We start from the raw sequence: 15,012 nt of genomic DNA, 5'->3' as shown, positions 1-15,012 counted from the left end.
TCGTGTTTGTAACGATAAAGGTTAGTGTTGAGAACCAGGAAAACTGCTGAAAGGAAAGCTGTTAAATGCTGTGCAATTTGTTCAATCTGTCCAGTGTTGCGCTGTAGCATTGTCTGAGAATTGACAGCACACAACAGTCTATTGCAGAGCAAAGTTCAACTCTACTCATTTCCCATAAAATGTGCAAACACAGCATTCGGCTGCAATGATCAAGAGTACAACAAGGGCTACAATACAAACAAACCAAGCAGTGTTCCTGCCTGGGGTCAATGTGCAGGTGTCATGTCATCAAAAATATTGATGTGGCAGATGGATATGATAATGGTGTGTACACAGCAGTTGTATTGATCTCTTTGTGGTTTCATCTCCTTGAAAGTTGGAAGGTGTGCTGCTAGTAACTTTTACGACTTTTAACAAACCATCTGAAATCAGAGTATGGCTGTACATGTGATAAAAATACTGAGTTTTACATTCATTATTCATTTAACAAAGCAGCCACGATCATGAAAAAAATCATGATGATTAATATTGAAATTGCGATTAATAAACACAATTAATAAGTGATGCCAAACCTAAGTATATTTTAATAGCAATCAAAAGTTTGACGTGTTAGTGGCTTTAAATGCATACAGTACATTTACATATAGAAAGAGTACAAGGAGAAAGCTGCAATTGAACTTTACAAATGTAACTTATTTTTCACACATTAGGAAGAATATATACCTGTCACTATTGTTATTTTACCTGTCTGTTTGTGTGAAAATATTCATTATTTGAAGGAATATCACTGCCGGAACACCGTGCTAATTTTCTGTTTGCCCTTTCAATAGGATATCCCATCCACAGCTAGCATTAGCATTGGCAAAAGTATGTGTTGTTTATGTGTATCATTTTAAATTGTGCGTTTGGTTTAACAGTAAACTGGCCCAGCCCTATGTGTCGCACATGCTACATAGAGTAAAAGGCACATTTGTCATACTATGATCTTGCCAAAATACCATCTGTTAGGCCAGAGGAGTCTGGGATTACAAAACATAGTCTGGCTAATACCTTAAAAAGTCCGGCCAGCATTGCGTCTGCACTCGCTAAACGTAAATGTTGCAACATTAACTTTGAACACATGGCCAATAAAAGAGTCACAAATAATTTTTCCCCACTTTGCCTTTTTATATTTAGAAAAAAAAACATTGAAGTTGTCTACATCACAGACAAGTATCATCAATATTCTGTTTGGAAACAATTTGTCATGAATTGAATGAAGCCCACACACCCCAACTGTCCCCCACCACCTCCCACCAGCGAATTCCTCTATACACATAATTTCATTATATTTTTTTTTACACCGTTCAGTCTTTGTACATCAATATCAAAGTAGAATCAATAACTTTAAAATACATAGAATGCTCTTTCAATTGTAATTACAGATGCTATCTTGATTGTACATACGGTATCATTTCCCACATTTAGATTCTCGCCCTTCACTCAGAAGCAATTTTATACTGAAGAGATTTTGTTGATCATTTCCGCATATCTGTCGATGCCCTGCAGTGCTCTTAGACTGTGAGGGGTTTAACCTACCAACTGTTTTGTCTCCATGGGCTCGAGATTACGAGGTAGAAGAGTGGCTCCGTAATCCCTAATTAGGAGACTCGCACTGAAGGAATAACAAATCGATTATAAAGGACCATTTCAACCAAGTTAACTAGTTAGTTCAATTATGCTCTTAAATGTAAGGCAGTAAAGTTGCCATTTTGAAGCACAAATTTATCGGCAGTGGTGGGCTATTCTCATTTTGACGGCAGGTGAGTCAAAAGCACCTGCTCAACAATTTAATGGGATTGTTTGAATGAAAACGACAATAGACATAAATTCATCATGTGTATCAAAGTGGATATAAAAAGTCTGCACACACGCTTCAAATGCCAGGTTTGGTTAAAAAAAACAAAACAAAGAAAAAAAACATGATTGAGATAATCATTTCACAAGCTTTTCCACCATTACAACTCAATTGGGTAAAAAAAGTTGTAATCTTTTCAAGAGGATGGGAAGTAAAAATAAACAACTCAAATGGGGTTGTATAAGTGTGCACATCCTCTTCAACGGAGGCTGTGGCTGTGCTTGGAATTAACGAATCCCATGCAGATCAAATGTTGGCAGGTCCCCTCTTGAAAAGATTTTCCTTTTTCCAATCGAGTTTACTAGTTATAGGTCACATTATTGGTAGGAAAAGGTTTTGCTGTAGAGTATCTTGGTTTAATTTTTTAAAAATATGTCTATACTGGTCATAGCATGAATGTGTATAGACTTTTTATGTCTCTTTTTGTTGGAAGTGACAGAAGTGTCAAACTGTCATGTAAAGAGACAACAATGGTGAATATTTAAAAAAATAAATCTCGATAACACAACTTCTTAACATCATTTGGCACTTTTTTTTTCTGGGTATGTAATTTCCAGTCAGCGTATACTCACTCAACAAATAAAAATTAACATTTGGCAATGGTTTAAATTATGAGCTTGAGGGGATATATATATATATATATATATATATATATATATATTTTCAATTGTGATTCTAAATGTGGGAAAAGCTACCAGTGTGAAAAATACACAGAGAAAGCCTTCTTCCTTTGTACCCTGTATACACACAACCAGAAACATGCTGAGTTTGGTCATCATTATTTCTGAAGCCTTTGCCATCATTGTGGACTGACGTTTGTTTTCAACCATACAGATGCAATCTATTCCGATTTATTGTACATTGTGTTTAATGTTTCCCTTAAGCTGCAACAGGACCAAACCAGACTTGAGTGGCTCTGGGAATGGTATGCAACCAGTCAGAAACTCACGCGGAACTTTATTTAAAAAACAAAACAAAAAAACACTCTTTAGAAATGTTTCATTGAAAAATTAAAAACTTTTTTTTTTTTGGCCCCGTAGCACTTTAATGAAAGAATTCTTCATTTGAAATCAGATTTAAAATTGTTTAGAAATCCTTTTGTTGTCAGACTGCATTTCTGATTGTTTGGCAATTCGGCAATCCAACAAGCAGCATCGCAGAATAGAAATAATACAAATAGCGGGTTATGAGCAAGCCGGACTCGATCTTGGGTTTGAGTTGAGACAAAAAGGAGCACGAGAGTGACACATTTGGGGACTGAATCCACAGCCAAACATAGAAAAATAACACATACAAGCGTGTTTGTCGTGTTTTAGCCCAGGTAAACAATTTAGCTGCTCTGAAGAGTTGACCTCCACTCAATATTTGCTTTGAGGTTCAAAATACACCACGAGCCTAAATCAATACATACATTTCATTTGCAGTCTAATATGAGCCTGCCTTGTTAGTATTTTATATACAAGAGAAGAACAGCTGTCAGGTAAAAATAATGCAGAAAGTCATTAAAATAGGTTTCACGATTAAAATGTATACAATTTAGAATCCTCATGTTGTCCAGTAACTTATTTTTGGATGAAATAGCAGCCCAGGTTCTGGATTATTATAATTATTATTTTTTAATTTCTTTATTTTTTTGCTTCACTTTGTCGAGCCAAACCTCAACTTAACAAAGTCAAACAAGAGCAAGGGGATGCTTACATTCTGGCTTAAACTGTTAGGCACCCAAACAAAAATGAAAGGATCTTTGCGCGTTTCAGATCAAAAGTAAGGCCATTAACAAAAAAAACCAAATAATTACTGATATCATTGTGTTTGTTGACAATTTTTTTCCTTGTATTTTCACAACCCATTTTAAGATTACCTGTGTAAAACAGCTACAATCAAAAAAGAGGCACTTTATAAAAGAGTATATAGATATCTATAGGCTAAATTGTATTCATCAAAATACTGTATGTATCGTGTATATCTGTAAATAATATGTGTTGTCACGTTATAGTTGTGTAAACTGTTTGGCGAATGAAGAAAAACAAGCTGCGGTGTTTTAAATGCTGTTTGCTTGTATACTGGCATGAACCGTCGTACAATATACACATATATTTAAAAAAAAAAAAAAAAAAAACCACAGTTGCCCAAAAATAATCGACACACTTCCAGTGGGAATTGTGCTACACGTGGGTTCGACCAAAACATAATAATGTTCAAAAAGGAATCTAAAAAAGTCTTGTCTTGTAATGTATTTAACTGTACAGTATTATTCTTATCTTTTTTTTTTTTTTTTTGACCGAAGGCAACTTTTGCACCACCGTAGAGTCCCGTTTGTGTGAGGTTCTTCCCGTTATACTGAAGACACGCTGACCGACAATGCGGCTGCAGAAGAATGTTATGCAAATTTGCCAATTGTTATGCACTGTTTGTACCAGGATGCACGCAGCATTAAAAGCTTTGGCGACTGGCAATAATACATCTTGTGGTGAAGACTTGACAGGAGATGGTTAATTGAATCACATCAGAGGTTGCATAAGAATCAGGTGGAATTGTGTGCGACAGTGCCAGTCGTGGGTTCTTACCACTGAAATACTACTACATCTTTGCTTTCTACCGTCTTTATTACCGATTTGTTTTACTGTTTATTGTATATGTTAAATTGCTCCATGTACAGCACTTTGTATGCAGCGATGGCTGTTTGAAAGTGCTCTATAAATACAGTTGAGTTGAGTTGAGTCCTGACAATATCGAGTACCAGTTCCTAAGACAATACGAGCCATAAAACAACCACAAACCTCGAATGTGGTCTAATAATGCCTGTCGCCAGGTACACACAAAAGCAAAGTTGTAGGAGCCTTTATTTATTCCATATCCTACTAGTGCACCGAATTGTCTGTTTACTAGTGTGTGCTCTGCGTACCTGTAAGCGCTTTGTCCTCACTAGTAGAGTGTGTAGGGTACACTAGTCGAATGAGTGGCAACAGTGAGGTGTCCCTCCCCCCCCACTACTGAATGACATTTCTTTGCACTAGTAAAACAAGTTTCATAATGTCATTAGGAGCATGCTGTCGTCAGCTAGTGCAGATGTTCAATGCAGAAATGTAATACGGTGGGACCTCTACTTACAAAATGAATTGGTTCCAGAAGAAATTTCTGAACTGGAACATTTTGGAAGTGGAGACGCGTTTTCCATGTAAATGCCCGAATTTGTTCCAAGCCCAACCAAAATTCAGACATAAATGTTTTCTAAAGCATAAAAATTCATCAAAATATGTAACAAATAAGTGTTACAATTAGATTATTGCACAATAAATGAGAGTTGTCCATAATGTAAAAAACAAAGAATAAAAATGATGGTCATTTAACTTTTAACTGCATCCTCATCGTTTTTTTGCCCTCTTTAGTTCATGTTCTCTCACAGAAGTAGTTGAGTACTGATCCAAGGACGCTTGCTTTTGTTGGGTTTTAACAATCCTTCGAAAGGCAAACATCGGCATAGTCAGCCATCCCCCAACTGATGAGCACTTTTTCTGGGTGATTCACATTTACGTAAAACTATCGGAACGCCTCATGGCCAGAGGGGCGAATGACGAGGACGCTGCACAGACACAGATCTATCTACACAAATAGACACATACGTTAGAGGTCCCTCTTAGCCAATGGGATACGAGGAAGATGATCGGTAATAGCCAATGGCAGAGCATCTATACGTATGTTGCGTTCAGGAAACTCCGAGCTGCGACTAGCGGCCCAGACTGTATTTTTACCTTTCGTATTTTGAAATTTCTTTAGTAACAAGAGGCAATATTTTCCTGTTGAGGCGTTTAGTAACTTGAAAATTTTGTATGTAGGGACATTTGTAAGTAGAGGCGCCACTGTACAGTAATGGGGTGGGGGGGTGGTCACTCATCAGACGTTTGTTCTATTAGTGCTCTGAATTGTCTAATCAGTGAGGACAAATGGCGGCGAGGGTTATAATAGCTCAATAAAGGTCCCGAAGAAGCATTCTGGCTTTAATGTTTCCTGCATGTATTAAAATTGACAAACATGACAAAGTGTGTTCTTGTGTGAAAACTATATTTCCTTGACACGTTTTCAGAAAACGGTGCTGCACATTGGACACAAACAAAGCCTTTTGTGACTTTAAGCCGCACTCAGACTCCATAAACTAAATGGATGCCACGCCTCAGCCTTGAATGATCACATTTCATGACATTTGCTTAGCGACCAGTCACAATCATGTCAATCTTGGAGGCAATCGAACCGAACGTGTGACATTTTTACCGACTTTATGGCTTTGCCCGACTGTCATAGTGCTTTAATCGTGTCAAATGGACATAAAGCCGTCCCGTGAACCCACGTCATCACACTTAATCCTTGATCAAGTTCACGTTAGCTGATCAGAGCAAGCCATACAAACAGATAGTTTCCTTACTCCGTGTGCGTGTGTGTGTGCGTGTGTGTGAGTGTTTGGCACATGTTTGGTTGTCAGAACACGGCAGACGGATGAGGAATGGTTTCCCAGCGTTCCGGTGTTTTGGACTCGGCGTACAGTTGTGTTGCGGCAACAGTTGGGCATGGCGCAGCTCTCATCGTAGACTTGAGCACAAATCAACAATCTGGAAGGAAAACAATCAAAAACGGGAAGGAATTTAAAGTGGGCCGTTTTTTTTTTTTTGCAAACAACAAATCATATTGCTTTTCACTTTATCGATTCTTAATCACCCTGTTTAAAGAGTTCGTTAAAATATTTGATCTGGTGGCTGCTTGTGTAAACATCACGTGATGCGTGATGATCATTTTATAATGATTTTAATGATAAGGGCCCCGGCACAGTGACGCATGTGTTCATATTATGCAATTGCATCAGCTTCATACTATCAAGGAAACAAATGAGCGTGGCAATAATCAGCTTGCAGTGGCCATGAATGTGCCCCAAAGTGATCCACTGAGACGAAACGAGCCTCTCTTTATTAAAGAATAGCCTCATAAAGCAACAAGTTTGGACCTCGGGGGACACTTACGGATAAAAGTGCCTATACATCAACTTGACTCAGGCTGACCACTCGCTCCTTTCCTCTCCTCAGAGAAAAATAAGGGTGTGGAACAAGAACAAGTTTCACAGAAGCGATCTTTTCCTTGTTTTTTTTTCTTTTTCTCAATTGCTAATGAAGTGGATTTAATCTGTATGAATTATGACGATTATAGTGTTAAACAGTTTTTCTCGATCATAGTTTCACCGATTCTTATTGGGGGTTGGAGGGGGTCGTGGCTGAAATGGCACCAAGTGACGCACTTGGACATCCGGCATAAGTCGCCCCTCTCCCACCATGTTATCCCTGCCACGACAGTGTTCAGTTAGCAAGCTAGCTATGCCTATTCCACTAAAATGCATTTTCTTTGGACTAAGAGTAAAAGTAACACATGGTGGGTGAACAAACATCTGAATTCAATTCTAATCTTAACGTTTCCCTTGGAAGTCATCCCAATGTCATTGTTGAGCAGAATTAGCATTGCGCGAACGATGAGGCGCTGATCATTGCGCGTGCCGTATCCCGTACAGACAGGCTTATGACACGCATACACAACACGTAGCATATCGTCGAAGCAACGCGTCCAATCACAAGTGTCAAAATGTATAGGAGCAAATGACCGAATATTACAAGAAGCTTTTCTTGCGACTCATGTTAAATGCATAAACATGTCGTCCCCCAGTCACAATAAGTGGGCGATTACAGTATTATGATCACACATATGCATTACATGAATCAATTATGCAAATGGAAATCATCTGAATAAATAAGACGCACGTGTGTTCCGGATGAATATTTGATGTTGCTGGGTTTTCTCTAAAGTAATGAACACTCCTTGGCCGCTTCAAATGATGCTCAAATGAGCAATGCTATTGTAAAATATGACACATACCTACATAATATCTCATCATATTATACAGGCTTAACCTGATGATGATGTCATGTTACTGTAAATTCTTTTTTTTCTTGACATGAGGGGAGCCACTCATCTCCAAAGCACTAGACGACCCATCAAAACCATTAACCATTGCCTGACTTTGAGCCATGCGTGGCATGGCGGGAGACCTCGAGGTTGCCGTGCGGCCCCGGTGCGGCCGACAGCTCGCCCACAAATACCTGGCCCGTGTTCCCCTCCGTCTATCACCGTTTATGTGAAAGGCTCATTACCAGCGGCAGACACATCAATTGGCCGCACTCTCACTCGACACCCACTTGTCATAATAAGAGACCTTGCAGACAACCCACAGCTGAGTGCCGAGGCGCTCCGAGCTATGCAGCTGACTGAGAGCCACGCGCATGTTTTGTCTGCAGTTGGCATCGAGCTGCGTGTTTTAGAAGCGAATAGCTTGCGAGTGTTGAGATTGGTCATTCAATGGAGAAAATGGCTCCCTTTTGTCATCTGGTTAAAAGGTATTACTCAGGTGTTCAAATTAATCAAGTCATTCCAACTTCATGGACGGCCGTGTGTATTCTTGGTAAAGTCTGTGCTCCCTTGAGTGCTGTTCATATTTGAAAACAGTCTTTCTTGCAACGTACAAAAAACGAAAACGGAAGACGAGTGCCGCATGTTAAAACACATCAACTTGGTGCCAAGGAACTGTGTTGAAATGAGTTGAGGGCTCTCATTCAGCTGCCATTTCATAGCATCATCTACAGGCAATATGGTGGCGGCGTCTATTACTCGCCGGCTTTCGTTATTTGCAGCAGGGCTTGTTCCCTATCGCCCGTGAATGGTGGTGGTTTACCGTACCTGGGATTAAAATTGTTCCTCAAACTACAAAATCAATACTATTCCACTCCCAATTAACCCCTGGCCCACTGAGCCCTTACCTTGATCATCCTGTCTGCCAATTTGGTGTGCTCTCAGTTCCTCTGACTTATAGAAGTCAATACTGGCGTACGTATTGAGGCTGGAGCCCGCGCCACTGCCCAGAGCGCCTGCGCCAATGTTGTAGGCGGCAGAGGAACGCTCAGCTCCCGCTTGAGAGCTCTCCTTAATGGCCAAGTCAAGGTCAATATAGTTAAGGCCTTGTTCAGTGGGGGCTTGCGGAGGCGGCGTGTCAGACAAACCAGCTGCCTGACCGCTTTTCCACTGCGAGCGGTCCAAAGTGTGCCGGTGGTCCGCCGGTTGACCGCCTTCTGGGAAGATGTTGGTAGTGGAGGCTGGGTGTCGGGGCGCGGATGGAGGCGAGTTGAAGGTTTCCGAGTGGTGTCCCCGCCGATCCTGAGCATCGGCTCGGACTAGCCTGTTGCCATGCTCAGGAGACTGGAAAGTCTTGACAGGAGAAAACCCCAACCCTGATTCCCCCCCTATGGATACGGGCGGACCCGAGTGGGCGTCAGGTCTCGCCGAAAGGCCGGGATCCGAAATGTTGTCAATGAACGAACTGTGGGCGTCTCCTGCCGTCTTTCCTTTGAATCGATGTAGAGAGTTTCCTTCTGCTGCCAGAGGAGAAGATGTGCCACGTTCAAGTCGGCCCTTGGGGGCGACAGCTGGTGGGCCCTGCGTTGGGCTGAATGTCGACCTTAGCGGTGTGGATGACTTCCCGACATCCATGCTGACATACTCGGCAGAGGTGGACAACGGTGCCGAGAAGCTGCGAGGAAGGTTCGCAGCATTATCGGGAGCGAGGAGGGGCTGGTTCGAAGGCCGGAGGGTTCCATGAATGACGGGTTGCGCTCGATCTGACCCCGCGCATCTTACGCCATTATACTTCTTGTCTTCCTTAAAAACAATACTGACATACTCACCAACGTTGTGAGCCGCCATCGGGGGCAGATTCTCTTTCACCCGAGGCAACGTGTTTGCTTTCGTAATGTCTGAAGACATGCTGAGGGGGCGGCCCCTCCATTGTTGCTTTGGACTCTTGCAGCTCGATCCGCGTTTTTGTAGGTGACGGCTATCCTTGGTGCATGTTCCTGCACTCTTGTACAAACTTAACCCTTTCCCGGCTGATATGGACTTGTCCTCCAGGCTTTCGCTGCTGGCTGAGCTTGAGGAGAAAGAAGACGAAGACATGGAGAGTTGGAAGCCTCCGGCAGGGCCCACTCCCATTTTGTTTCTTTTATTGTACCCGACTCCTCCATTGATTCCAGGGCTATCGTTACCGTCCTTTTTGCACTCCTCTTTGTTTAGATCCTCCTCAAAGCGACTGTAGAGGGTATGCTGATAAGCTCGCGGCAAAGAGAAGTAGGAATTTAACATTTTTGGTTGCAGTTGGTGCTGTTCGGGGTGGGAAGGTGGTGTGCTACAGGCAGAGTGGCTACTGACGGGGGAGAGGTTCATGTAGTCACTGGCAACCCGGCTCTCCATGCTCCCCCTGGTATCCCACATTCCCAGTCCGTGCAACTCTGTCGAGACGCTACTATTTGGGGACATGACCATGTAACCCTCCGAGCTGGGCTGCCGCATGTGCTGAGGCGGGGACACGCTGTTGTTTGGCGTCATGGCCATGTACTCGTCGTCTGCAGCCGGAGACGTGACTCCGGGCAGCATCGACATGTAGCCGCTATCCAACGCGGCTCTTGCATTCGCTTCTCTCTTTTTGTCCAATCGTTTTCTGTTCTCCCCCGCCACGTCACCTCGCCCACACCCCGTCGCCAAGCCTCCGGAGCCTTCTCTCTTAGCACCCTGTGACATTACGGCATATTCTTCCGCATCCTCCTCATCGTCTTTTCGATGTTGAGCCAGTCGTTCGTGGGTGGCCAAAGGCAGGGAAGCTCTCTTACTTAATAATCTTCGTTCCGCCTCAGAATCCCGACTGGATGAGCGCCGAAGAACGCGCCTGCCTTTGGTGCGATGACGGGAACCAAGGAGGCCCTCTCGCTGACCCATGACTGTGTAGCTTGAGGGCCCTTCTCCGTGCCCGTGATGGGCAGCCATACTGGGCATGAGCAGCGAGTGTTCACCGGGACTGGAACCGTATTCGTCAGAGGAGCCGTAGTCGCTCGGTGAACCTGAAACGGAAACTCTCTGAGACACTCGGGGGTAGGAGCACACCGTCATGCCTCCCACCGCCGCGCCCACTAGACCGCATTCGGAGCCGTGGCCAGAGCTGGAGGAGAGACTCGGAGCGGGAGAGGGAGCAGGGTTAGGCGTGTAACGTGCGAGGCTGAGGGTAATCTTTGCCGGGGTGGGGGCCCTGGTGGGCTTGGGCCTGAGCGTTGGTGTAGTCGAGCAGGATCCATTAAGACTCGGGCTGGAGCTGGCCCATGTTGACCTGGTACTTGCTCCGCTCTCCTCCGACCTGGCCCCGATGCTTGCCGTTCGAGCCCGCGGAAATCCGTGGCGTGATGTGGGCGAGGTGCTGGTACTGCTCGCGCCCGGGGTCTCCGTGCGGGCTCTCCTGGTAAAGCCCACTTGACTGGGCGGCAGATTGGGATGATGTCGGCGACTCGGAACACTGATGGGGTTTGAAGCGGTTCCGCCGCCGCACGACGTCCCCACGGACTGAGATTTGCTACGTTGACGGAACTCCTCGCTTAGCGCTTTCATGGCTTCCAGCAAGGTCTCGTGCATGTTCTGAGCCACCACGGAATCATCCACTTGCATCCAAAACTCTCCGGGTCCAGTTATGGCTGAACGACCCACCTCGATGAAGAAAAAGTTCTCGGAATGGCCACATCTGCGAACATTCATCAGCTGCAGCACGACGGCGGCTACGTCAGAATTGAGCTTGACAAAGTTGACCGTCTTGTCAGTTAGGCACAGGCGGTAGATGCCTACTAAGTTCCTGGCATGTCCAAGACCCTTTGGCCACACTTTAACCTGCCACACTTCCTTGAAAGTTGGAATCGGAGACGGAGAGCTACACTCTCCGCTACTTCCGTAATCTTCAGGAGATTTACCTGTAAATGAAAAGAGAGCACATGAATGAACACGAGCCCTTTCCCAAAAGATGAATGGAAATAAATTTAGATAACACTAAAAATAGTGGCAGGATATTATCAAACAAATTAAGGTCTTGATGCTACAAAGTCTTTCACTTCATGCCCGACGGCAGTGGTCCCCATCCAACGATCCGTGGCATGAGACCAGGCATACAGTATCTAAACGCAAATATGCGGGAGGTTCATTGTACCTTGGGGAAAAAAGATACACGCTTGCGGAGAACATGCAAACGTCACAAATTGACCCATTCCCTCTCAAATGTGAGGCTGACCTGCGCTTGTCCGTTGTGTTCCCTATTTCACAAATCGTACTCGGTACGGCAAACATGAAAGGGCCAAATGATTAGAAACCCGAAGCGGTGCAGTTATACACCACTACAATCATGTCAATAAACATATTGTTAAATGAAAAAAAAACTGAAATTAGTTCAATTATGCTATCTTGTCTGTAAATAGAGCCCCGTTATTTTTCCTGCCACACAACAGTCACTGTTCAATTTCTTTGTATAACTGCAATATGAAATCTATTAAATATGTGTGAAGAAACCACTAGAAGCCACAGTATTGGTTAGTTCCAAGGAACATATGTAGAATCCCATCAATTCAAGCAGATCAAACAGATTCGTTCAACAAAGGCGTTCTCATAAAGCTCCGAGACATCATTTTGAACAAAATGGGACTCTGAGCATCCATCAGTCATCTCCCAGTAATCCTGCATGGTGCATACACAGCTGGGAAAGCCCGTCAGCGGGTGCACAGAGAGGGGAAAAGGAGGGGTTGTGGTACTGGGATTGCAGTTCTGCTCCCAGCATCGGCACATGAACGTAAACAGCATGAGGAGACCCGCACGGAAAAAAAAAAAAAATTCCCCCCTCCCTCCTTTTTAAATTTTTTTTCTTCTTTTTAACATCTAGCCACGCGGAGAGCATGGATGCACGGTGATGCCGCCTCCTGCAAAAAAAATTTAGGTTATTAGAGGCGGGCGGGCTCTCGGGGCTGTGCAGAAAAACAACAACACGGGCTTGGAGCGGGAGTGCTCCGCGATAGGCTAGCCGCTATATGATGCATCCCGTGGATGGTTGCTATATGCCCTTCTGCGCCACGCAAAAAATGAGGCTGCACCTTACTTGGAATATGAGCACATGTTAGATTTAGCCGCGACGGAATCAGCTGCCTGTTTATATGTGAATCCCCAAAATTGCACAAACGGCACACATCCCGCCCTTAAAACGCAGCAGCTCATTTGGATCCAGTTGATTGCGATTGTTTTTTTTTTTATCTCAATAATTAGACGCGTTGAATTCGTCCACGGATTAGGAGCTCGATATGAATAACGTGGGTCATAAATGGAGCTCATCCAATGGCCCATGCGGGCAGATGGGGAGCAAAAACAGCCTAGGGCAGGATGGGGGCCGATGCGGGGGAGACACAGACGGAGAAGCAACATAAATGAAACGACTTTTGCCATCTTACAATTGCACTGGAGGTCCAGCATGGCTTGGTACCACTCGTTTTGGACCTCCTCGCTTTCCGCGGCGATGGCAAAGCTCTCGCTGCGCGTGTAGAGCACGATCAGGTGCTTGTTCTTGGAATCCGCCCGCTTGTTGATGTTGAAGCACGTCTCCAGGTTCAGCACTTTCTTGGGCACGGGAGATTTGCTGCGGAATTTCTTCTCGTTCTCGTAATACTCCAAGCGAGCGGGACCACGCTCCGAGGCCGTCCTCAGCACGAAGAAGCGCCGGTGCATTGATTTGTGCTTGCGGAGGTAGCCGCTTCTCTGCACGTCTTCGAAATTCTGCAACTCGGCGCCTTGGTTCTCCATGGCCCACGCTTGACTTAGAAAGCACTCGCGATGTCAAAAAACGAACAAGTCCATGTGGTCCTTGTCAATTAATCCATTGCAACTATATGCCTCCTCCTTCTCCTGCCCGAGTCCTCGCCGAAGTGTTCAAGCATGTGCGCGGCGATTAGGATGGAGAACCGAGCCGGAGCGTGCTGTCCAAGTACCGTTCAGCGGCTGCAGGAGGAGCCGAATAGCGGCCTCCGCAGTCCGGCCCGGTCCTGCCCGATCCAAGTCCAAAATGCGATAGGTGCACCTCAGGCGAGCGGCGTCGGCGACGTCTCCTCTCCTCCACCTGTCTGACTGAGGTTGCCCACAGTCTGCAGACACATAGCTCAAGTTCGGCGGATTCAGATACGACATCCTGTCTGGGTTTTCCAAAGTAAAAGTAGCGTTGACTGGTTCGTTGAGTTCGTTATTGCGTCGTCGTATATTTTGTAGAACGGCTGTTTTGTTGCAACAGTTTAGTAAACTAAAATAAATATTTTGAAAGTGAATCATGAATTTCACTTTCGGTTAACCAAATTTAATTTGGAGGAACTTTTCGGGTCCAATTACATATCAATTTAATTTGACCTTTGAAAATCTTTTGAATGCACTTGTCCATCTGTTATGCTTTTTTCGCCCCCTTTTTTTTGTACAACTCGGTCTGTTTTAACAAGATGCTGAACAGTTAAATTCAGAGTTTGATCCAAGGATCAACCAGTAAATGTCCTGGTTCAATTGGAATTGGTATTTAAATAATCCACTTCATCATTCGCTCCATATTTTTGCTTATTTCATCAATACAACGAGACATCATATTAAAAACCCTGAGGTAAAATTAATCTTCCTGTACGTTGATGTGTCGCTGTGGATAATCTGTACATTTCGGAACCAACGTGTAATGGTTCAAGTCACACTGGGGTAAGAAAAAAAAAAAAAGTAAAAATGGCGCCGAGTTAGAGAGATGCTAGTCCACTACTGTTTCCCGTCGAGTTGCCCTCAAGTATGACACACTCCAACTGAAAACTGCAAAATTGAATGCATTCCTGTATTTCTCAAATGTCGAGATCAACACGTTAATTTTCAGGTCCAATTTTTTTTTTCAAGTTTAACAGTTTTAAACCAAATGTAACACCATCCAGTTCATCTAGTAGTTGAACGCTCTTGTTTTGAAAGTAATCCAGGTTTCCAAGTGTTTTCTGGTTTGCTTTAGTTGACTTGACAAATCTCTGTCAGACTGGCACATTTAAGCCGGTGCCAGTCAAAATTTGGGGCTGCTTCAGGACACCGGGGGTGCGCCTGGAACACGATGTACGTCTGACACGGTGGCGAAATGAGCACATATTTTTTTTCTTTGGCACTCGACGTTTCTCAGAAAGATG

The 15,012-nt window shown here is 44.1% G+C and overlaps 1 protein-coding gene across 1 annotated transcript; it reads right to left on the bottom strand.

The window, feature by feature from the left end:
- Window positions 1-884: 884 nt before the first annotated feature.
- LOC147193744 (insulin receptor substrate 1) lies at window positions 885-13,924 on the bottom strand. Its single transcript, XM_086131466.1, has 3 exons — window positions 13,279-13,924; window positions 8,746-11,763; window positions 885-6,501 (listed from the first exon to the last, which is right to left on the bottom strand). Exons 1-3 carry the CDS (start codon window positions 13,625-13,627, stop codon window positions 6,494-6,496), a joined length of 3,375 nt encoding a protein of 1,124 aa, XP_085987592.1. The 5' UTR covers window positions 13,628-13,924; the 3' UTR covers window positions 885-6,493.
- Window positions 13,925-15,012: the final 1,088 nt, after the last annotated feature.

This window comes from Hippocampus guttulatus, chromosome 15 (assembly GCF_054856545.1).
Source record: "Hippocampus guttulatus isolate MCC_2025c chromosome 15, RoL_Hgut_1.0, whole genome shotgun sequence".
NCBI classification, from domain to species: domain Eukaryota; kingdom Metazoa; phylum Chordata; class Actinopteri; order Syngnathiformes; family Syngnathidae; genus Hippocampus; species Hippocampus guttulatus.
The sequence above is the reverse complement of the archived record's forward strand: the minus strand, read 5'-3'. Positions and strand labels throughout refer to the sequence as shown.

Bases quoted from the DNA above. Each gene is read 5' to 3' on its own strand.
- LOC147193744 (XM_086131466.1), bottom strand. From the start codon at position 13,627: ATGGAGAACCAAGGCGCCGAGTTGCAGAATTTCGAAGACGTGCAGAGA. The intron at 11,764-13,278 runs GTAAGATGGCAA...TTTCATTTACAG, and splicing joins GCTGGACCTCCAGTGCAATT to GTAAATCTCCTGAAGATTAC.